The 23560-nt window shown below is 39.3% G+C and overlaps 1 protein-coding gene across 4 annotated transcripts in view; it reads left to right on the top strand.

The window, feature by feature from the left end:
* Window positions 1–8207: 8207 nt before the first annotated feature.
* Window positions 8208–23560, top strand: part of PCTP (phosphatidylcholine transfer protein) — a 67125-nt gene continuing 51772 nt past the window's right edge. For 3 of the 4 annotated variants that reach the window (XM_011953740.1, XM_011953741.1, XM_011953742.1), the window contains exons 1-2: window positions 8208–8448; window positions 23013–23130. In XM_011953740.1, coding sequence (XP_011809130.1) covers window positions 8308–8448; window positions 23013–23130 — 259 coding nt within the window. In that variant the 5' untranslated portion in view covers window positions 8208–8307. Of the gene's footprint in view, window positions 8681–23012; window positions 23131–23560 lie in introns of all 4 variants that reach the window. The other variant, XM_011953744.1, reaches the window with a different exon arrangement.

Raw genomic sequence — 23560 nt, 5'->3', positions numbered from 1 at the left:
TAGGGAAAAACATAGTATATATAGGGGTCAGTAAAGAAAAATCATTATGTATGTAGGGTTCAGTACTATCCATGGTTTCAGGTACCCACGGGGGGTGTTGAAACACATCCCCTGAGGATAAGGGGGGACTACTGTATACTTACAGTATACTTTTAGTATCTCAATTTCTTTAAAAATTTTTATCAACAAGTAATGCACTTGTGTTCTCTGTGCAGTTAGACATCTGTGAACATTTATTCATTCATTTTTAATAGCATTCCAAAATTGTGTTTTTCTTCTGCTATTTTTTCATTACAATTATACCGTTATTAGAATTTTTAAATTTAAATTATGTATAATTCAAAAACACCAAAAAGGGCAGACAGTAATAGAACATTCATGAACTCACCACCCGGCATATACATTAATATTATGCCTTATTTAGTTCATAATGTTTTAAAGAAATAAAATATTACAGCTACCATTGAAGTTAATCCGAATCCTTCCTATTTACATTTTAAACACTTCAGGGCATATATATAGTTTATAAACAGTGTAAAATTTCTTATCCCATACATCCTTCTGTGACCTGCTTTTTTCATTTAACAGTTTTCAAGATTTATCCATGATACTCAAGTATATATATTTTTTATTTCAAAAACTATCAGATGAATATATTTATTTATTTATTTACTCTGTGGTTGGTGGATATTTATGTTGTTTCCAAGTTTTTGCCACTGAAATAATGTGCATTCTTATGGAATATTATCAGTTCTCTCAGGTATACTCAAAAGTGGAACTGCTGGATCAGACTGTGTGTATTCTCACATTTAATACGTCTTGTTAGGTTGTTTTTAAAACTACTATTTGCACTTTAACCAGAATGTTTTATGCTGGAACTTTCATTTCCCTGAAAATTCACCAATACCTAAAGTCAGATTTTAAAGTTTTTACCAATTTTCTGTAAATGAAATGGTACAATTGATTTTGCATTTTTCCAATTACTGTGTAAGTAGAACAGCTTTTCCTTGTTTATATGCTGTTTGGGTTTTTTTTTCCACTGTTCATATTTTCAGTTGCATTATTTGGGCTTTCTTATTGATTTTTTAAATTTCATTGTATATTTTCAATATTGATCCTTTGTTGGCTATGTGAGTAACAAATGTCTTCTGCCAATCTATGTGATGGATTTTAATTTATTTATAGTGTATAATTGAACAGAAACTCGTGCTTTTTAAAGTAGGCAATAATTAATCTTTTATGGTTTGTTCTGTGTTGTGTCTTTAAGATTTTTTTCACTTTTAGATCATAAAGTTTTACTCCTATATTATAATTTAAAAGTTTCCACATTTTGTCTTATGCAGTTGGTTCTTTATATATCTGAAATTTCCATTTTTGTATGATATGATACAGGAATATAATTTTAAAAATGATAGCCAGTTGTTGCAACAGCAGTTTTAAAATTGTCCATCCTTGCTTATGTACTATGTTTCAAAACGTACATGGACTTGATTATGGATAGAAAGCTGTTACATGAGATTTTTTAAAATCACTTTTTCCCTAGCCCTAGGTCAATATTATATTATTTTCTTCATGATAAATCCTAATATCTTATAGGGAATATTTTTATTTTTTCCCTCTTATGTTAAAAATTGCTTTTCTATGTTTTCAAATCACTTGACATTTAACACTTTCCTATAAATTTTGGAATTGGTGTGTCAAGTTCCTTGAACACCCTTTATGGGATTCTATTTAAATACCATTGGATTTATAGTTTGGATAGATAGAAATGGTGTTTTTTTTTTTTGAAACGGAGTCTCGCTCTATCGCCCAGCCTGGAGTGCAGTGGCCGGATCTCAGCTCACTGCAAGCTCCGCCTCCCGGGTTTAGGCCATTCTCCTGCCTCAGCCTCCTGAGTAGCTGGGACTACAGGCGCCCGCCACCTCGCCCGGCTAGTTTTTTGTATTTTTTAGTAGAGACGGGGTTTCACTGTGTTAGCCAGGATGGTCTCGATCTCCTGACCTCGTGATCCACCCGTCTCGGCCTCCCAAAGTGCTGGGATTACAGGCTTGAGCCACCGCGCCCGGCCAGAAATGGTGTTTAAATATTAAATATCTTAAGTCATGTGTATAGTATCAGTGAGAGGTCAGTGCAGAAAACAAACACTCTCTAGGTATCTAAGCAGAAATGAATTTAATACAGAAAATTAGTTATGGGCTAGCTCCTGCAATAAGTATGTGTTTGTTTTGTTTCCAAATGTATACGGGGCAGAAACTGGCTATTTTTGTTTGTTTGCTCCTTCTTCTTCTTCTTTTTCTTTTTGCACTGTCACTGGAGAACAATACTGATTCTTCTGTATTTGTTGAAAACATCCTTTGTGGCTTACAAGATTGCCAATTTTAGTGAATGTTTTATGAGGATTTGCAGATGTTAAGATGTTAGGTGTGTTCTACTTATTGAGTATGAGGTTCTATAGATGACCTTTAGATCAAGCACGTTGAGTTTTATACTGAAATCTTCCCTATCTACCAGTTTTTTTTGTCTGCTTGGTCAATTTCCTAAAAACGAGTCTTAAAATGTTCCACTGTAATTATGAATTTGCTGATTTCTCCTTATACTGATGATAATTTTTGCCTTACGTATTTGAGATTAAGCTGTAAAATGAATATATACAAATTTAAGCATTCTGAATACCTGAAGAGTTGTCCTTTTATCATTAACTCAGAAACTTCTATTAACTTTTTTCTTTTAAAGTCCATTTAGTCTGATATTTTAGGAGTCACACAAGCTTTCTTTTATTTCAGATTTACTTATATATGTTTTCCATACCTTTAACTTCACATTTCTGTGTAATTATGTTTTAGTTATGATCTCTTATAAATACATATATCTGGGTTTTTCCTAAATTTTTATTTTGAATAATTTCAAATATGCAGAATAGTTGAAGAAATAGAAAATAAAAGCCTGTCTACCTTTCATCAAAATTTATCAGTTATTTAGTTTTGTCACTTTTGCTTCTCTATCTATGTATCAATCACACTTTTTTTCAGTGGAACCATTTGAATGTAAGATCCAAGTATTATGCTGCTTCACCCCTAAATGATTCAGCATTCGTTTCTCAAGAATAAGAACATTCTTCCACTCAACCACAATAACATTTTTTACACCTACAAAGTTAACAATAGTTTTATAATATTTTCTAAAAGTGGTGCATAAACAAATACCCCCAATTATCCCAGAAATGCCTTTTAATGGCTTTTTCCTAATCCATGATTCAAGATTTACGCATGACACATAATTGTTATTTCCCTTGACTTTTAGAATAGTTTCTTTCATATTGACTTGTTTTACCAGTTATTTTGAGAAATATTCCACTTACTGGATTTATCCGATTGGTGTCTTATGACTAGTTACAAGTTAGACATTTTAGCAAAAATGTTCAGATGATATTATAAACTTATTGCATCACGTCATGGAGTCTGTGATATCAGTTGTCCCACTATTTGTGATGCAATTGATAACTTGGTTAAAGTGGCAACCACTAGATCTTCCCATTATAAAGTTACACTTTCCTGTCTGTAAGTAGTAAGTAATCAACAGGTGATGCTTTGCAATCAAATGAAAAGTCTAATCTGCATGCTCTTTCACCCAGTGGTTGCAGCATCCATTTATGATCCTTGCCTAAATCTATTAATTATATTAATATGGGGGTCAAAGAATGCAAGTTTTCAAATTTTGACATTCTTTCTACCTGAATGTTTTGGCATGTTTTTCTAAAGAAGAAGCTTTTCTCCTCTCTGCCTTCCCTATTTTTCTTCCCTACTTTTTTAAAAATTGAGTAACACTGTGGACACATGGATTTCTTTTTTTTTTTCTTTTTTTTTTTTTTTTTGAGACGGAGTTTCGCTCTGTTACCCAGGCTGGAGTGCAGTGGTGCGATCTTGGCTCACTGCAAGCTCCGCTTCCCAGGTTCACGCCATTCTCCTGCCTCAGCCTCCTGAGTAGCTGGGACTACAGGCACCCGCCACCGCGCCCGGCTAATTGTTTTGTATTTTTAGTAGAGACGGGGTTTCACCATGGTCTCGATCTCCTGACCTTGTGATCCGCCCACCTCGGCCTCCCAAAGTGCTGGGATTACAGGCGTGAGCCACTGCGCCCATGTGGACACATGGATTTCTTTATAAATTCAGTATTTTATAATCTATTACTGTAACTATTCTTTGCGATCTCAAATTTCTCAAAATTTGGAGAATGGGAACTCTTTCAAGTCAACTACCATATCTTTTTGACATAACTGTAATTGTCTTTGAACATCTCCTTATTCGCAGACACAACATGTTTTAGGCTTACTTTAGAAGTTCCCTGCCCCAGTTCTAGAATCAGTCTTTTTTCCAAGAACCTTTTAGTAGACAATGATATATAGAAGCCAAGAACTGGGCCACAGGTGTGCTCAATGCTAATGATGTGCCACTGCTTCTAGGCTGCCAGATCATTTTAATAGACAGAGCAAGGAACACCCACTCACACACACCCACACACACACACACACACTGAATTGTACTGCATTGGTGAATATATCACAGCTTGTTTTATCCATTCACCCATTAAAGGTCATTTCTGTTGTTTCCAGTTTTGGGCTAATACAAATAAAGCTTCCATGAACACTTGTGTACAAGTCAATGTTTGGACAATGCTTTATTTTTTTCTCTTGGGTGAATACCTAGGAGTATGATGATTGGATTGTATGGTAAGTGTATGTTTAACTTTTTAAAAAATTGTGAGTTTTTCAAAGCACTTGTACTGTTTTCATTTTTATCAGCAATGTATGAGAGTTCTAGTTCCTCAGCATCCTTGCCAACACTTGCTTTGATTAATCTTTTTAATTTTATCTATTCTAAAATAGCCATAGTGGCACCTCATTGTGATTTTAATTTACAGAACGCTATTGACTGATGTTGTTGAGCATCTCTTCATATTCTTATTTGCCACCAGTATATATTTTTTTGGTGAAGTGTGTGTCTAAAATTTTTTTTAACCTATTTTTATTGGGTAGATTTTTTTTTTATTGTTGAGTTTTGAGAGTTCATATCCTTAAAGTTTACACAGTTAAACTAAACAACACTGAAGTTAATATCTTGCATCTGCCTCCTAAACACAACTCTGACTTTGCCCTCCCTTGTTCCCAGTTTCTGGAGGTTAGAATTTTAGTTCCATTTTATTTTTATATGTGTCTTTTTATTTCTGTATTCTCCCCCACCCATCCCATCCCCTAGCCTCTTTATTCTCTACTTATGGGGCTTTGGTCAGAAGTGTTTGGCCTTTTCAATGTGTCCTTCATGTCTCTTAATTACTCTTTCATGTTTTTCATTTTTTTATTCCTCTGTTCTGCTTCCTGGGGAATTTACTCACCACAGCTACTTTCTTATTTCCTGATCTCTCTTGAACTGTGGTAGGGCACTCTTTTACCTCTCTTCTAAGTTTTTAATTTTAATAACTATATTTTCTATTTATGGAGGGTCTACTTAGTTATTTTTCAAAGTCAATGCTCTTCTCTTCCCCACCTGCATTCTGAATCAAATAAAAGGTAGATGCTAATCAGACACTGGATCAGCATTTCACCTTTATTACAAATAAAGCTGCTTGGAGAACAGGGCTTGGATTTTTGGCAACAACAGAATTATAACACTCTGCCTATAATCAAACTTGCCCTCCAGGCACAGGCATCATTAGGAAACCTGGATTCTGGTGTCAGAGCCTGTCCTCTTGAGTCTACTATATAACCTAGGGCAGATGAGAATGCATATTTTCTACGAGTAGACAGTTGCCAAAAAGGAAGAGCCAGAAGGGTTGATCTAGATATGACCAGTAGTTCTTTCTCCCAAACTCATCCACTACAGTCATGCATACTATAATCACATTTTGGTCAATGTTGGATTGCATAGATGGTGATGGTCCCTTACAATTATAGCACTATATTTTTATTTTACTTTTCTATGTTAATTAGGTTTAGATACACAAATACCATTGTGTTACAATTGCCTTCAGTATTCAATACAGTAACCTGCTGTACAAGTTTGTAGCCCAGGAACAAGAGGCTCTACCATATAGCCTACATATGTAGTAGGCTCTACCATCTGGGTTTGTGTAAGTGCACTCTATGATGTATGCTTTAGGATGCAATTGCCTGATGACACATTTCTCAGAATATATCCCTGTTGTTAAGCAATGCATGACTGCATTTAAATCACCCATCTTCTCCAGAGTAGGAGTTGAGCAGATGAGTGAGGCCAAACATATTTTCCTAATGGAAGTTCTTCCACAGGGAAACATTGCATGGGGAGGTGGAGTGAGGACCAGTCATCCATTGTAAGAATATCCAGGAGCTGGTGTTGCTGACTTTCATTCTCTCTTCCCTTTCTGAAACCTGGAAGTACCCTTTTTCACTTTTCAGCTAAGTTATGTATTTACAACTATTTTCAATACATTTTCACCAACATTTCCATGTTTGAAGCCAGGAGCATCAGCTGCCATTTTGCCAGAAGTTCTTTCAGAGTTTTTTTTTTTTTTTTTCACAAAGGGAACAGGCTATTAAGGCAATTGCTCAAGAACAGGCCTTCTTGGATCCCCTTCCAAGCTGTGTTTAGACTTTAGAGATACCATAAAATATTTCCTAACATTATTCTTTCATTAACTGTAATAAAATAACTGAGTGTAAATCTCAGCATATTCAAGGGTATATTTATTTTTCTCCTGAGTTTAATAGGCAACACACTTTTAAACACATATAATAAATACAATTTGAATTGCATGCCTTATATCTTGCATGATGTCGTTTGTGCTCTTATGCTTGTCTCCATTGGTCTATTGCTATACAGTAATACAGCTTTATCAAATCAAACCTTTATAATGTATTCCTTGAAGATACTTCAAAATACTTCATAACCAATAGTTGTTTTACACAATTGCTTTTTCAAGCAATGAATTTCGATTTAAATAAAATATAGATTTACAAAACATAGAAAATTTACAAGGCATTATAAAACAGTTGGAAAGTATGTCAAGTCTAAACTTTTGTGCATTTAGTCTAGGAAAATTTCACATCTCTCTTTCCACACCTATAAAACAAAACAGAACCAGGACTGACTTGAGGAAAGCAATTATTTATCTCTGCTGTTTCTAACTAAGGAAGCTGTCAAATGTGATCATTTGCCTGACTGGAAATTTGCATAAATGAAAAGTGTGCCATCAACTTTCTTTCAAGTAAGGAAAGAAAAACATTTCGATATAGTAATGCAAAACAAGTGGAAATTTTTATTGAACATTTACTTGGACAGGCACTGTGCAAAATTATTCCTTGTCCAACCACCTCCTCAGCTGTAACTGGTAGCACAATTCTTGACCCATTTTACAGATTAGGAAACATGAGTTTTCAGAGTTTATTGGCACTCATGTGGCTGTTACATCGTTTTGATGTTTAAACGACCTACTTTATTCGAAGTCAGGTAGTACAGTCTGCTGATGGGAAATACAGTATTACCCAAGGGACTTCAAAGAAACAAGAAGATGTTTGAGTTGCACAGTGAGCTAAATTATGCAAGTTGCAGAAATCCTAGGTGTATGACACCTAGTATGACACATTTCTGATCAGTTTCTACCCTCTAGGGTGGCAACAACCTTGTAGATCCATTGTGGATTAGGTTTCTAAACTGTTTTGGTGTCATGAACCCCTTGAGTCTTCTGGTGAATCCAATGGACCTTGTCTCAGAATAATGTTTTAAAATGTATAGCAGAAAGAAGAGAAATTATATTGAAATACAGTTCTGGCATTTGACCCCTTCGGATTTTTCCAGCATTTCTACTCTGCCCACCTCTCCTCTCACGTCTACCAAACAGGCTTTCTCTACTTTATTTAGAAAGGTAAATGAGAGACACTCAAACAGCTCTGTAGATTATGGGGGTAACAGGGAGTATGAGATGGGCTACTGAGGAGGTGTTTTTGCGGTGACATCACTGTCTCCCTTCCTCTTCCTTTTCCCTTCCCTCTGAAAGCTTCCTCACTTCTCTAGCTCTTCCTTCCTTCCCCACATCAAGCCCAATTTTTCTCCTTTTACTTCTTGTCTATCCTCCTTACTCCTTGCTCAGTCCCGCCCACTTTTCTAGGCCCGCCCCTCCAGGGCCCCACCCTCAGGCCTCTCCTCCAGTCTAGGCCCCGCCTCCTCCTCAGTTTCCTGTAATGACGCTGGGGCCGCCCGGTCGCCCCGCCCCGAGGCCCACTACAAGGGTGTCCGCGGCCTGTCCTCCAGGCGGAGGAGCCCGGACTGCGGAAGGATGGAGCTGGCCGCGGGCGGCTTCTCGGGGGAGCAGTTCCGGGAGGCCTGCGCCGAGCTCCAGCAGCCCGCTGTGGCCGGGGCCGACTGGCAGCTTCTAGTGGAGACCTCGGGCATCAGCATCTACCGGCTGCTGGACCAGGTAGCGGCCAACCCGCTGGAGGACCGCGGGGCCTAGAATGCGCCGGGGTCGACCTCCCCGCAGGGAGCGCGGGGCGGCAGTCGCGGAAGGGACAGGGGCGGGTCTTCTCTGGCTCAGGGAGGAGCTCCGCCCGGACCCTGTCCCACGCTCTGGAGCTAGCGCAGGGGCGGTGCCTCCAAGTGACTGCGTGCAGATCCAGGGGAGTTGGAAAGTCATAGGAGTTCAGCCTCAGGTCAGGCCCGATGGGGCATGTAGTTAGTTAGAAGTTAATGACAGTTGAAACGTGGGTAAGCTGGTTCCTAGGCCCGTGCACCCGTCTGCAAGGGACGTTGATCTTCACTGTCCAATGCGTGGCATATGGGGGTCTGGGGGTGGGGGAGGGACGGTATCTTGGGGCTTGGATATAGGAGGAAAAGAAACAGAACTTTAAAAGGACTGGATGTGCAGGGTGGTGAGTGTCGGGGGTTGGCGAGAAGGGCCCTGCTATTTTAGTGACTCGTTTCTTTTGGTTGTTGACCCTTCCTTCCTGGTTGCACTTGGTAAGTTGAGTCCGAAGCTTCAGGCAGAAGGAGTAAAGATGTAGGAGGAACGGGATTGGTTGTTAAAGTCTTTGCAACCAGGTAGCCATCCAGGTGGAAGGCATTGCCCCTGAGGCCTGTCATCCAAGGCTTGTCATCAGTTGCTTTGTGTAATAGTCGCAGCAGGGCAAGTAGGTTAAAAGTCCAAAGCAAAGTAGCTGCAGGCAATGTGGGTGAAACTGAAGTTTCCTAATACAGGATCAGGGTATTATAGTGTTAGAGTTAGGAGGATACCTCATGCTCACCTGGTTAAACACCACGTTTCATAGGTGAAAGCAGCAGGCCTTGAGGGTGAAGTCACTCCTGAAAGGGCCGAGATAAGTGAATGCCAGAGGTGGGATTGGAGGGTTCATGATCTTGTGAATGTCAAACATGTGGTTGCCTTTTTAGGCAATTGCATTTTTGTTTACATCAAATATAGTATTTTTATCTTTTAAAACAGAAAACAAACGTTTGCAATATTTAGAAGTTGCTCACCTGTTAAACAGGAATGAAAACCTTGCTTGCCTCATTGCAGGGTTGTTAGGGGGTTCAAATCCAATCTGTCAGATATGTATGAAAATTTGATAGCTGTAGATAACTCTACAATGCACAGGATAGTGACCCCATACCTCTCCCAGGGAAGAATTATCCAGTCCCAAATTGTAATATTGCCCAGGTTGAGAAATCCTACTCTAAATAAATGGAGAATATAGGTATTATGAAGAAATTTCCTGTCTAAATACATACATATTTGCTTTGGAGGCAGTCCGTCCCTCTCCAGTTAGTGGGACTATAAAACATGCTACTTTGAATACTTACAAATTAGTACAGCTGGCCTTTTCATAATCCAGAACACAGCAGATACTACAAGTGGATAAGCACCGTATTTACTTTTTTTCTGTATACAGATGTTATGTCTTGATGGATTACTCACTTCAGAAGCTCTGAATGCTTGCTGTGTACGAGGACCATTGGGTATAACAAGATGATCAAGAGCTCACAATCTAGAACAGACAGAATTAATTTCTTAGGGTAACTTTAAAAGGTACCTTAGTTTGAAAATTGATACATTTTCAGACAAAGTCTTTCTTTTATTTTTTATGTTTTAGAGATGAGGCCTTGCTATGTTGCCCAGGTTGGTCTTGAACTTCTGGGCTTAAACAATCCTCCTGCCTCAGCCCTCAGCCTCCCAAAGTGCTGGGATTACAGGGATGAGTCACCACACCCAGTCAGACAAAATTCTTTTATCTTCTCTGCTATTCCATTTTTCTTACCAGCCACATCAAGACTTTGGCCAAGTTTTGTTGATTCAACTGCTCAGACATATCTAGCATCTGGCTTATTTCCTCCCATTTTCTTTCCTTTATCTTTGCAACTTTGGGTACTCAGCACCCCTCACTTAGAATTGCAGTGACCTTTTAACTAGTTTCTTGGCCTACCATCTCTCTGCTCCTGTCTATCCTGCACCTTACAGTGCAATCAAACATCTGAGAAGCAGTGATCTTATCACTACCTTTTCAGTGGCCTATTGATTGCAGAAATAGTAATAATCATCACTGTAATAGCTAACATTTATTGCGTGATTTCTTATAATTCAGGTGCTAAGTGTTTTGGAAGTATTGATTTACTCAATACTTACATCAACTCTATGATAAGGTGCTATGATGATCACCTTTTTACCTATATGTAAATGATTGCATAGAAAGGTTAAGTTGGTTGCTCCAGATTCCAGCTAGGATCCAAGCCCAGCTGTCTGCCTCCAGTTCTGTGTCTTCAACATGCTCCTACATTGCCTCTCCAAACAGAAGGCAAATGCTGCCTAGTGGGTACACTGAACTAATTTGGTCTCAACTCACATTTCCATCATTCTCTTCCATTACTTGTCCATAGACCTGGCATCTTCTCCTCTAGCCAGCCCAGACCACTGTACCATCTTCCCTGTATACAGACAAGGCAGTTGAGGTCTAGGGAAAGTCAGTGATATATGCAAGGCACATGGCTAAGAAGTGATGAATGAAACTGGGATTTAGATCCAAGTCCATCTGCCCATGAAGCCCCTACTCTTTGCCCAAGCCACACACGCTCTTTTTCTAATAAAGCTTTCTGGAGCATATGGGTTGGACCATCTTAGGAGGATGAGTCCTCCTTATTGGAGATACAGTATTGTGTTGGAGAAAAAACCTCAAACTGTGTTTTTTTCATTATCTCAACATCAGCGACAACACAGTGGCACAGAAGACTCCTGTGACCAAATGTCTGAGGATTTCTCCCCAAACACCAAGTAAGCAGTCAGTTGTGCAGTGGACATCACCTAGGTGTCCTCCTGTTCAGTGTTGACACTACCTACCTGGAAATAGTGTCAGATCCCATAGGTGGAGGTCCCAGTCCCACAAGATTAACCCCCTCTTCCCTGCCACTTGCAATGCCAGTTGAAAGCCCCAGGGTGTTTTACCTGTGCTTCTGACCAACTGGCTATAAATAGGGGATCCCATGGCCCTCTCCTTGGATTCAATTACTTTACTAGAGAGGCTGACAGAACTCAGGGAAACACTTGCTTGCATTTACTGGTTTATTACAAAGGATATTACAAAGGTACAGATGCATAAGATGAGGTATGGGGGAAGGGTCTTGGGACTTCCATGCCCTCCTTGGATGCGTCACTCTCCAGGAACCTCTTTGAGTTCAGCTCTCCAGAAACTCTCTGAACCCTGTCCTCTTGGGCCTTTTATGGAAACTTCATTGGCTAGGCATGACTGAAGCATGGACAACAGTGTTGAAATGTGACTGGACAGAAAGGGTCTGAGCTCATATTAATAGACTGATTGGGGAAAACCAAGAAGGCCTGTCCAGATTCTTCAGGCCTCTCCATGCAGCATTCCTTCTTCCAGGGTATGGGGCAGGACCCTCCCTGGGATGAAGGTCTTACAACTCTAACAAAGTTACTGTTACGTGTTTTTAAAAGACTGAAACAAGAGTAAAGGCTCTTAAAAGAGATTTCAATGTAGCAAATTGTATTTTAAAATAAAAATAATAGAATTGTGTCCTTTATTTAGTAGACACATTCTGAATCCTGTTCTTGGACAAGTGGGCAATTTTGATGTACAACATTTGATGTACAAAATTTTGATAATTTTTTTGTTTTCTATTTTTCTATTAAATCACAAAGTTTTGGACTGGAAAGTTACTTGTAAGTCATGCTGTCCAACACCATCATCTTTTTCCTCTACTTCTTCTTTCTTTGCCTACTCTGTTTCCTTCCTCTCTTATTTCTTCTCCATGTTGTAATGATAATAACTTTATTTGATGCTGCAAATTATAAATGCTGTCCTATAAGTTTTCGTTTATCCTTCTAAACAGATGTGGAAGGTAGGCAAGAACGGCCTTACTTTACAAATGGAAATTAGATTCAGAGTTGTTGAGCGAGCCACATAAGACCTCATAACTAGTAACTAACATGAACAGTCTACTATGATAAACTCAGTACTAAGTACACAGCTTGCTTCAAGACAAGAACTACATTCTGTTTCCAGAGGCTAAAGCAAAACTAGACCAGGGCTGCTATGGGTATTGTGGGAAAAGCATGGATTTTGGAGTCAGATAGTCCTGTGTGAGAGTTTCAGCCCTGTTCCTCTATCATTCATTCATTTGGGAGATATTCATCAACTGCCTCGCATGTGCTACTGTCTTCGCAGACCCTGGGGATAAGTGGTGAAGGAGGAACGTAGTGCTGCTGCTTCAATGAATGAACTTCTTGAACATGGATCACATTCATTGATGAGAATAAGCCCGTAGTATATGATGAAATGTCCAGTGGGAAATGCTATAAAGTGCTTTAAAGAAAATGCTATAAAGAAAATAAAGCGAGATAAAGGGATAGAGAGATGGCATGGCAGGGTAGCCAGGGGTGATGTGATGTGTTTCAGATAAGGGAGTCCAGAAAGGCCCCCTGTGGAGGTAACATTTGGCCAATTTGAATAATGCAAATATCTGGAGGCGAAATGAATCTGAGTGTTTCTCAAAGTTCAAGCACATTGGAATCACTTGAGAGAGTTTTACAAACAATACCAAGCCCTACCTTAGGGATTCAGGTTTAACTGGTCTACGGTGGGGCTTGGGTGGTCCTTTTGCTAGGCTCCCCTTCACATAGGGGTTAATTATTTTGTCCTCTCTACTTCTGTGTATGTTTGCAGTCTTTCATAATAAACCATTTTTTACACATGTGTGTGTGTATTATGAATGTGTGTGTGTGTGTGTGTGTCTATATATATATAAGCTTATCAGGAGATTCATATGAGCATGCTGGCTTTTAAGCCACTGAGATAGAGGGAACACTGGATGCTAGTCCCTCAGCTAGGCTGAGCTTGCCTCGTTTTCCAGGAGAAGCCAGGAGGCCCACAGGACTGGAGTGGATATGAGATTGAAGAGTGGCCAGGGGCCAGGCCCCACTTACTGGCCAGGTGATGTTGATCAGTTACTTTTTCATTTTGAAATCTCAGTTTCCTCATTTGCAAAGCCTGGTTAATACTTACCTTTCAGGGTTGTTGAGAGGATTGAATGAAATGATACATGGCAGAATGGTTCTCAAACTGAGTGTGTGTTAGAATCTCAAACTTGAGCATGTATTGAGTGTGCATTTGGATATATATATGTACACACAAGCATGCATTGAGTGTGCGTGAGAATATATATACACACATATATATACTCACACATATATGTGTATATACACACAAGCATGTATGTGTATACTATGTATTCTATATAGAATATATGTATTCTATACATTCTATATAGAATATATGTAGTCTATACATTCTATATAGAATATATGTATTCTATATATTTCATACAATTGTCTCAACAACTCTGAAAGGTAAGTATTATCCTGGTTTTGCAAATGAGGAAACCGAGATACGCACACACATATGTGTGTATATATATGTGGAAAATACATATGTGTATATATACACACATATATATGAATATATACACATGTATATATGTGTGTATATATATTCTAATCACACTCATCAATGAATGTAACCCACATTCTTATCAATGAATATGTTCTATTTTCATGTATGTATGTGTATAGATAGATACTCTTCTTTTTTTGTGCATTATATTTCTAACCAGCTGCTGAGTGATGCTGAGGCTACTGGTCCAGGAACCACACTTGGAGAACCACTGGTGGATGGGGAGCATCTAGCATGGTGCTGAGGCAGTTCTGACATTGAGAGCTAAAGTCAGAGGCAGTAGAATACCCTAGAGATGAGATGCAATGGAAATTGAAAGGTGAAAGTGAGACCAAAAAATGTCTTAAAACAAAAGCAATGTCCATCTTAGGACTCCCTCTCCCCGATGTTTAAGTTAGTGGCCACTCGGGAGTAAATGTGGTCCCCTGAGCAGTGCTGAGAAGTTCCCCTGGGAGAAGGGCCATGGATCACTTAGAAAAGCTCTTCCAGTGATCTGCAGGCAGGCCTTGCAGGAGCTTTGGGCTTCGTTACTATGCCATTAACCACTGCAGCATGCCCGTAGAGGGTGAAACCAGCGCTCAGAGGCTCACAGCTTCAATTTAGACAAAATAAATGTTGGACTGAAAAACTCTGGCTGATGGCTTGACTTATTAAGTTTTTAAATCTAAATGCCTGGCACTGTGAGAAGGGACAGCCTAAATTGTGTTTTTGTCCTTGAATAGGGCTTCTAATCAAAGAGTTTGGTGAGGAGCAGACAGTACTTTCCCAGGGACTGTTCTTTCCTGTGCTCTTGACCTACTAAAATACTCAAAAGGCCAGCAAGATGGGAAAAACTGCGTTTGGGCAGGCTGGGCTGAGAGAAAGTTTGGCCTTTAGAGAGAAACACAGATTCAACTCACAGGCGGACAGATTTCACTCTATAGATGTGAAATCCCTACTCCTATTTCCCCAGTTAGCATCATGAACCACTTTACTTCAGGATTGTAAAACTGTTCTGCTCCTTTCTCTCACCCTTCTGATTAACAGCGTGATTGATAGGATAATTCTTGAGCCCTGGTCACTTACGGAGCTGAAACTTAATTGTGGGCAGGGCCACCATGTCTCCAGGACACCCATCTGTGGCATTCTACTTCCCACCATAGACCAAGGCCAGCTCCTTCATTTCTGTCTCCCTTGAGTGTGCAACTGGATAGATAAGTTAGAGCCTCAGTTTTTCCCTCTCCTTGCTTTTCTCTCTTAGGATAAGCCTGTAGGTATGAGGCCATGCAAGAATGCTAGTCTCAAGGTTCAGATCTGGTGGAAGGAGGGGAGAGCAAGGAGTAAGATGCCTCCCTTCTGTCTCCAGGTATAAGCCAAGCTTTATGCTCTCACTCTGTCTTCCACCAGATTGCTGTGTGGCAATTACACAGGTGGCTATTAATGAAACAAAACACCAATGTTTCATTCAGCCTTGGGAATCCCTTGAGAAGAGCGGTGACTTGTAGGGAAGGGTATAGGCATTCAGAATGCTTGGACATAATACCATATCAACATCTGGAGTGAACCAACGGGTGAATCGGGGGCAGTGCTGAATGGAGGTTCTTGTCTCTACAAATGTGTCTTTTCTGGACATTTTGCAGAACATCTTTAAGCCTCAGTTTTCCTGTCTGAAAAGTGGGTTTACTGATGGTCCGTACCTTGTATCATTATTTGGATTAAGTGGGATAATCCATATAAAAGCACTTGGATCTGTGCCTGCTATTCAGTAAATACTCAGTAAATATCAGCTATCAGTATTTTACCCAGCTGTGTGCAACCTTAGGGATTAGACCTATCACATTTTCTTAGAGAGGTCTTAAATGTTTAATCAGGTTTAGCCAACTGTCTGTCTTTGTAGAGTCTTGGCACATACTTCCCAGCAGCAGCTGCAGCTTTGACTTCTGCCATTAGAACTACTTTACTTTGATTAAAAATGCTTACTTTTCATACCATCTGAGTCTATTACTTGCCCAAAAGTGGATGGACTTGGACAGCTTTTAGATAAATAGATTGGGGCGGGGGAGGTTTCCTGTCCCTCTGAGGAATGGAAATGAGCTCTTCCGTGACAGGCAAAGAGAACTCAATGCACGCTCATGAGTGCATTCACAGGATTTGAGAACATGTGATTTATCAAGACCGCCTTGTAGTTAGTGGTATAAATTCAGATAAACACCATAAATTGGAGGGAATGAGTGGTGCCTTTCTCCAGGCCTGGTTGGGTGGTGGGACATCTACAGGAGATTACTCCTGTGTGGGGCTTGCAAAAGTCATTTGGAAACATTATGACATTTTGACACATCTCATATGTAAATGCATAACATCTCTTTCAGAGTTTATTCTGCTTGGGACAAATAAGTGTACTATTGACAATAATATTTCTCAGAATACTTTAACTCTATAAATATAATTGAAAATATATTGCACAGCTGTTTTTTTTCATGCATTTGAATCATCATTACTAAGAAATATACCAGTTTAATATTTAGACAAGTTAGCCAGAGTAATAGCATCTCAAAAATTAGTGACAACAGTAACAGGTTTCCTGACCATGCATTCCCCTATCTCCAGCCTCCATTTCTTCACTTATGAATTGAAGCTAACGATGCTTACATCACAGGATCATTACAAGTATTCATGATTAAGCACAGCCTGGCTTAGAGCAGGTGCACTAGAGATATTGGTTTTCCTGAAAATATACATTACAGTTCTCAGTCCTAGTTCTTTAATCTGGAAAAAGGAGATCATCATACCTACCTTATTAATGAAATAATAACCTACCTTATTAATGGGAATGATATCTAATATTTACTAAGTACTTATTATGTATACCACATACTAGAACTTTAGATGGATTATCTAGTTTAATCCTCATAATCATTCCATGAAGTAGAAACTTATTAGACCCATTTTGCAGGTTAGTAGTGGAGAGTTTAGACTCTACCCAGACGGTGAATCTGAGCCCATGTTTATAACCACCACACTGTCTTTTCTGACTAGCTTTTCTGATTTATGAGACAGCACTTTGGAATAGTGTATGGAAAAACTTGGCAAAGTACCTCATCTGTTGAAAGTGATGATACTCATCCTTTCCCTATACCTGCCTTTCTCCTGGTTCTTTCCTGAACCCCCCAGAAGCAGCATCTAAAAAAAATACTTCTTCTGGCCCTTTGGAGGCCTGTTGGGCAAACACATCAGGCTTAGGAACTCAGGGGAACATCTCAGTGGGAGGTCCATTCTGGGTGGCCTGGAGCAGGAGTACTGGCTTAAGGAAGGAATGGGTTCTCATCCAGGCTTTGCCACCAACAGCGTCATCAGCTGACTCTTGGCAAGTCACTCACATTACACAGTTGAGCTAAGACCCCTTCCTGCTCTAAGATCCTGTGTGATGGGTCTTCTTTATCTTTATCATTAGTTTGTGGTCTGGAACAATGATTTGGGGATGACATGCAGAGAAAATACAGCTAAATAAGGAGACACTGCAGGGAATAGAAGGGGCCAGTGTGCAAAGACACACCATTTCTTTCTGTCTGTCCTGTTACTAGCTGTAGGACTTAGGCAAGTAAGTTGGCCTCTCTAAGCATCATTTCCTTCTGTAAAGGTAGAGATAACACCAGCTTCCCTGTCTACATCACAGGACTATCTTAGCTGTTACATGAGAGAATGAATATAAAACTTTGGAAAGTGGACCATGCTTAGAAAAACAATTACTAGTATTATTGGAAGACTTTATAGCAGGTCAAATGGATTAGAAAACTCCTTCAAACACAAAATACATGACTTTTGCAGTATTGCTAATAAATCACCAAGGGAAACAGAATCCAATCTGCAGTCAAGTAGAAGCCTCTGCTTGATTTCTTCTTGGGATCAAGATGTAGTGAATACCAGTGGGTATTCACTCTATCTACTGTAGCAGGTATATATAAAAATATATATACCTACTGGCATTATGTATAAACATATATATCTGCTGATATTATACATAAAATATATAAATATGTGTAACATATTCTATATATAACATTTATATAGAATAGTATATATTATATATACATTTATATATATTTTTTCTGAATTACTAATTCAAAGGAGACAGTACTTTTTATAACATGGCATGTAGGGTTTTGTATGTCTTTGTGTAAAACTAAATGTTGTACCTCAATTTAATATCCATTAAAGTGTCCATTATCTCTTCTTTTCCTTGACAGTGCATTTTAGCAACATTTATGTACTTCTGTACTGTTTTAATGAATTTACATGTTATTATATTTCTTATAAATATTCATAAGTCTTATCAGCACTATTCTGTCAGCCTACTTTTTTACCTTGATGTCAAATTTTTAAAAATAAATCTGGACTTGGTAAGGAGAGACTTGTATTCAAATGGGTTATTTCAAGGAGTTAGGGAAAGAAGTATTACAGTAGGAAGAGTGCTTTGCTGATAAGCTCTACAGGCATCTTGGGAGTTGCAGAGCTGTTCTTTTATAAACAGGAGCAAAGAATGTTAGAAAGAACGGTATGCAGGGATGTGGGATGAAAGGATGGTGTGATCAGATAGCAGACCGGAGAATACTTTGCCCTAAGCCCAGCCTGTTTTCAGGAGGGACTGTATGCTTGCTGGCTCAGGTTTAGAATAGGCCAAAGTTCAGGGGCCTAGAGGAAGGAGAAAAGTTCAGCCAGTTGGGTTAACAAGCATTTTGTTCTGGTTGATCAGTCAGGGTGGGCAGCTCAGCTAATCATTTATAAGACAAAGAAAGGGAAATTTGGAGGGTCTGTGTCTGGCCTTGTTGTAGGTAAACGGGGGCATCCGTGAGTCTTATCTGAGTCATATAGGGAAGGGTAGTGGATCTCCACGGTAAACTTTATGAAACACAAAAGATGGGGGATTTCTTAACCTTCACTGTAATCTAGGATGGCAGGGTTCAAATAAAATTCAGCATTGTTGATAAGGACCACTATGTCAATTACGATTGTTTTTAGCTACAAGTAATAGAAAATCGGACAATCAATGACAAACAGAGGCGTGTTTATCTCACCTAATAAATAGGTCAGAGTTCTACCTATTGGTAGAGTTGCTGTCATTGGTTTAGCAATCAGTGATGCCAGCAACCCTCTGAGTCTTTCTACTCGATTTCTCATGTTGATTGCCTCTTGGTCATAGGATAGTTGCAGCAGTTCCCACCATCATGTCCACATTTAAAATAGGGAGAAGTCACATGGCTACCTCTCCCTGCAGAGGAGGCCAGGGAAGTTGTTGGCTGTTTACATTGCCACAGGGGTTCTCTTAATAAACAGAAGGAGTGTTTACCACATCAAGTCTTACGTTTCTTCTGGCAGTTGTATTGTGTACATGATACTGGCTAATTCTCTACTACTAACATAACCCTTTTACTATTGGAATTGTAGGAAACTAAATGTCTTATAACTGGAACATTAGAAAAGTGTCCAGTATATTTTAGTCTAGATAAGGAAACTGAGCCACTGTTAGAGGTGGTTTTCTGGAGGAGCTTCAGGAAAAGCCAAGAATCTCTTGAGTAAACTTCTTTGGAGTCATTTATTCAAATGTTAGTAAGCTTGGAAAAATAGAGCCGATGTTGCAAAAGATTTATATCTCTAATTTTTTTTTTTTGAGACGGAGTCTTGCTCTGTCGCCCGGCCTGGAGTGCAGTGGCCGGATCTCAGCTCACTGCAGGCTCCGCCTCCCGGGTTTACGCCATTCTCCTGCCTCAGCCTCCCAAGTAGCTGGGACTACAGGCGCCCGCCACCTCGCCCGGCTAGTTTTTTGTATTTTTTAGTAGAGACGGGGTTTCACTGTGTTAGCCAGGATGGTCTCGATCTCCTGACCTCGTGATCCGCCCGTCTCGGCTATATCTCTAATTTTAAAGAGATCTTACACATCAGATCTTATTATAGTAGCAATAAAAGCTTTGCCAAATACATTTTGCTTTTTCATATCAAATTGTTTGTATAATCAATGGCACCCAATGCTGGTGAGATGCTCCTTTGGAACTAGTGAGAGTACACACTTGGTACACACATTCTACAAGGTTTGTAAGAAGTATAAAGAGACTTAAAATGTTATCTACTTAACCTAAAATTTATCCCTAAGAAAGCATTTGTAGTAAAAAAAAAAAAAAAAAAATAGAATTATGGACCAAGTATTCTACACAAACATGAATATTCTGGACATTTTTTTCATAAAAATATTTGGAAACAAGTATTTTTTGGAGAATAATTGAGTTAGGTATGGAGTCTTCATAACCTCAGTATAATATTTAAAAATAAGAGTACAAACTATTTATACCATATGATTCCCATTTGATAACTTACAGATATATTTATTGACTTAAAGGAAATATGTCAAATATTATCAGTAGATATTTTTGGATTATGGGGTTGCATGTCGCTTTTTAAAAATTCTTTTTGTCATTTTTATAATCTTTTTAATTATAAAAAACTTTTTTTTTAAAATATGAAGTAAAAATGAGTGTGGTTGCTGAGATCCTTTTTAAAAAGAAATAATGGGTGAGAAAATGCTTTGATTAGAGAATGCGGACCAGGCTGTCCAGCACTTGAACATTGTATTAATGAAGTAGGAAAGGTGTTGCCGTGTTATTGAGCATTTGGTTCCTCTGGAGCTCTGGCATTGCTCAGTCCTGCCTCAAAGGGAATGTTTAAAGGAAGTTGTCACAATAGTTCATTCTTCTGTATTCACGCAAATCATGGTTGTTCTATTTTTCTCTTCCTCGAGAACTTTCTGTTCTTTTTTTCTGTGCCATATAACAGGATGGAAGTCACTAAGGTTTGTAACTACATTTAGGAGAAGAAGGGAACCAGTTTAAGGGAACAGTGTGTCTTAATTTATACAGATATCCAGTGTTAACTTATTTAAAGGTTGAGGAGGTTATTATCTTAACACATAAGAATTATTTTTGCTTAGAATGTGTAGAAAACAAGGCCTCAATATTCTTGAATAATTGCTGGTTGTCTCCCTTCTAAAGCCTATTGATGAAAACAAGTGTGTATAAGTGTAAATGTGTGGGTATATATAAATCCTTACTAAGTTCTCTTGTGTGTGTGTGAGAGGAGAGGGCAAGAGAGATAAGATGTTTATCTTCCTGACATTTCTCTTTGGACCCTGAGATCTGCCCTTCTACTGGGGTATCCATGGCATGACACATAAGGTGTTCAGATAGACTAGTCTGGTATTTGCTGGTTGGAAATTCTTGGTATAAAATCACATGCTTTTAGAGCTGGAAGATTCTTATCGATTCCATTTCAATTTTAAGTTCATTTTTTGCCAGGTACTTTCACATACATCTAAGATTCCTAAACCGGGATGTATTTATCCACTAGGTTATACCACCCAACCCGGATGACCCTTAAAGCTTCAGGTTCTCTAGAAAGATTCAGCATGTTTATTCCTTGACTTCCCCTTAGTCCATGGCACGGTGTTTAAGGAGAGGGCTTCATTCGTGCATGATTAACCAGTAACACGGCCTTAGCACATGGACGCGAGAGTTCATCCAAAAGTTCATGTTTGTTCATTTGTTTATTTGCCTTTGTGTTGAAATTAATCTAACAGCCATTGCTTTAATTTTAATAATAGAGCCTTCAGGCAGAGCTGAGGGTCAGGAATTGTAAGTTGCCACTGTAGAGAGAGTGAAATGTGTGCTGGGGCAACTCTAGGCCAGGACCCTCATGGACAAGCACATGGCTTACCAAGAAAACAAGGAACTCTCTTATCATTTGGAATCTAGAAAGGCCTTTTTCCAAATAAAAGGAACTTACATGATTTGAAGCAGATTTCTTTTGTTTTTCATTTTCAGTCTTTTATGCAGAATCAAAAAGAAGCAGTTATTGAAAGATTCTGTCGTGGAATTGATAAAACAATGTGTTGGGTTTCACTATGCCACATGGCTATGTAAATATAACCTGTCCCAAGAACTGTAGCTGCCTATGTGACACCCTTACTTGGATGCTTAATAAACATCTTAACCTCAACTTGTTTAAAAGAGAACTCTTAATTACACCCAAAGCCCACCAATCACCTCTTCTCCAAGTGTTTTCTGTCTTAGAAGATGGCATTCCCATCTGCCCAACTTGGGTTATAAAAATTATCCTCGATTCTTTGCTTTTCCTTTCCCCAGGATCTATCAACAATTCCTTTTTACTTTACCTCCAAAATGTATCCTTAAATCACTGATTCCTTGCCATCACTGTTGTTACCTCCCTGTTCAAATCACCATCATCTCTTATCTGAACTATTGCACTGGTCTTCTCACCCATCTCCTTGTTTTCTTATGATCTATTTTCTACCAAGCAGCAAGAATCACCTTTAAAAAATTAATTTGATTGGGTCATTCTTAAACTGAATTCTGAATCAGATCTGGTCATCCCTCTGTTTAAAGCTATGCATTAGTTTTCCATAGCAATGAGAATAAAATCTTTACCTCTTACCCTGGTTTCCAAAGTCCTTGGGGTCCAGCCTGACAACCTCTGTTAAACTCAGCTTCTGCCACTCTCTCTTTTATCCAGAGTTCTCCAGACCCCAGGTTCTTTAAAGATGCCAGGCCATCAATCTGAGGACCTTCCTTCTACCAGGAATGGGCTTTTCCTATCTTCCTATGGCTGGCTTCTTCTAGCATTTGGAACAAGATGCTCTGATAACTGTTAACTCTCATAGAGGCCTTTCCTGATCACCTGATTACATAGATGTCCTCCCCATCCCTGCCCTTGCAAGGCACCATTTATCACACAACTCTTCTTACCCTATTTAAATTACGTGGATGGCACTTACAGCTATCTCTAGCACTGCTGCCTACCTGAATTTAAGATCCCTGAGAGTAGGGCCTTCACCTGCTTTTTTACCATTGTGTCACCAAGACCACAGAGGAGGTCAGTGTTTGGTGTGACATGAACTCCATCATCAGCTGCTTTTCATATGATGTAGAATCCAGCTTTCCCTCAACTTGGGAACCAATAGACATTTCTACCTGTTCTGTTTTTATAGAAGACTGGACTTTATGAATATAAAGTCTTTGGTGTTCTGGAGGACTGCTCACCAACTCTACTGGCAGACGTCTATATGGACTTAGACTACAGAAAACAATGGGACCAGTACGTTAAAGGTGAGTGATGCTTGCTTTTTTTTTTTTGAGACACAGTTTCACTCTTGTAGCCCAGGGTGAAGTGCAGTGTGGTATAATCTCAGCCCACTGCAACCTTCCCCTCCCGGGTTCAAGCGATTCTCCTGCCTCAGCCTCCCAAGTAGCTGGGATTACAGGCATGTGCCACCACACCCAGCTAATTTTTGTATCTTTGGTAGAGACAGGGTTTCTCCATGTTGGTCAGGCTGGTCTTGAACTCCTGACCTCAAGTGATCTGCCTGTCTCGGCCTCGCAAAGAGCTGGGATTACAGGCATGAGCCACTGCACCCAGCACTTTTTTTTTTTTTTTTCCAAATCGTTAGAACATAGATCTATTTTGACCAGGTGCAGTGACCAAGTATGGAAAATGTACTTTTGGACTAGGACTTGTTCCTTACATAGTCTTAGACCC

Source organism: Colobus angolensis, unplaced genomic scaffold (genome assembly GCF_000951035.1).
Source record: "Colobus angolensis palliatus isolate OR3802 unplaced genomic scaffold, Cang.pa_1.0 Scaffold37, whole genome shotgun sequence".
Classification (NCBI taxonomy): Eukaryota; Metazoa; Chordata; class Mammalia; order Primates; family Cercopithecidae; genus Colobus; species Colobus angolensis.
Note: the sequence above shows the minus strand (reverse complement) of the source record. Positions and strands in the feature narration are given on the sequence as shown.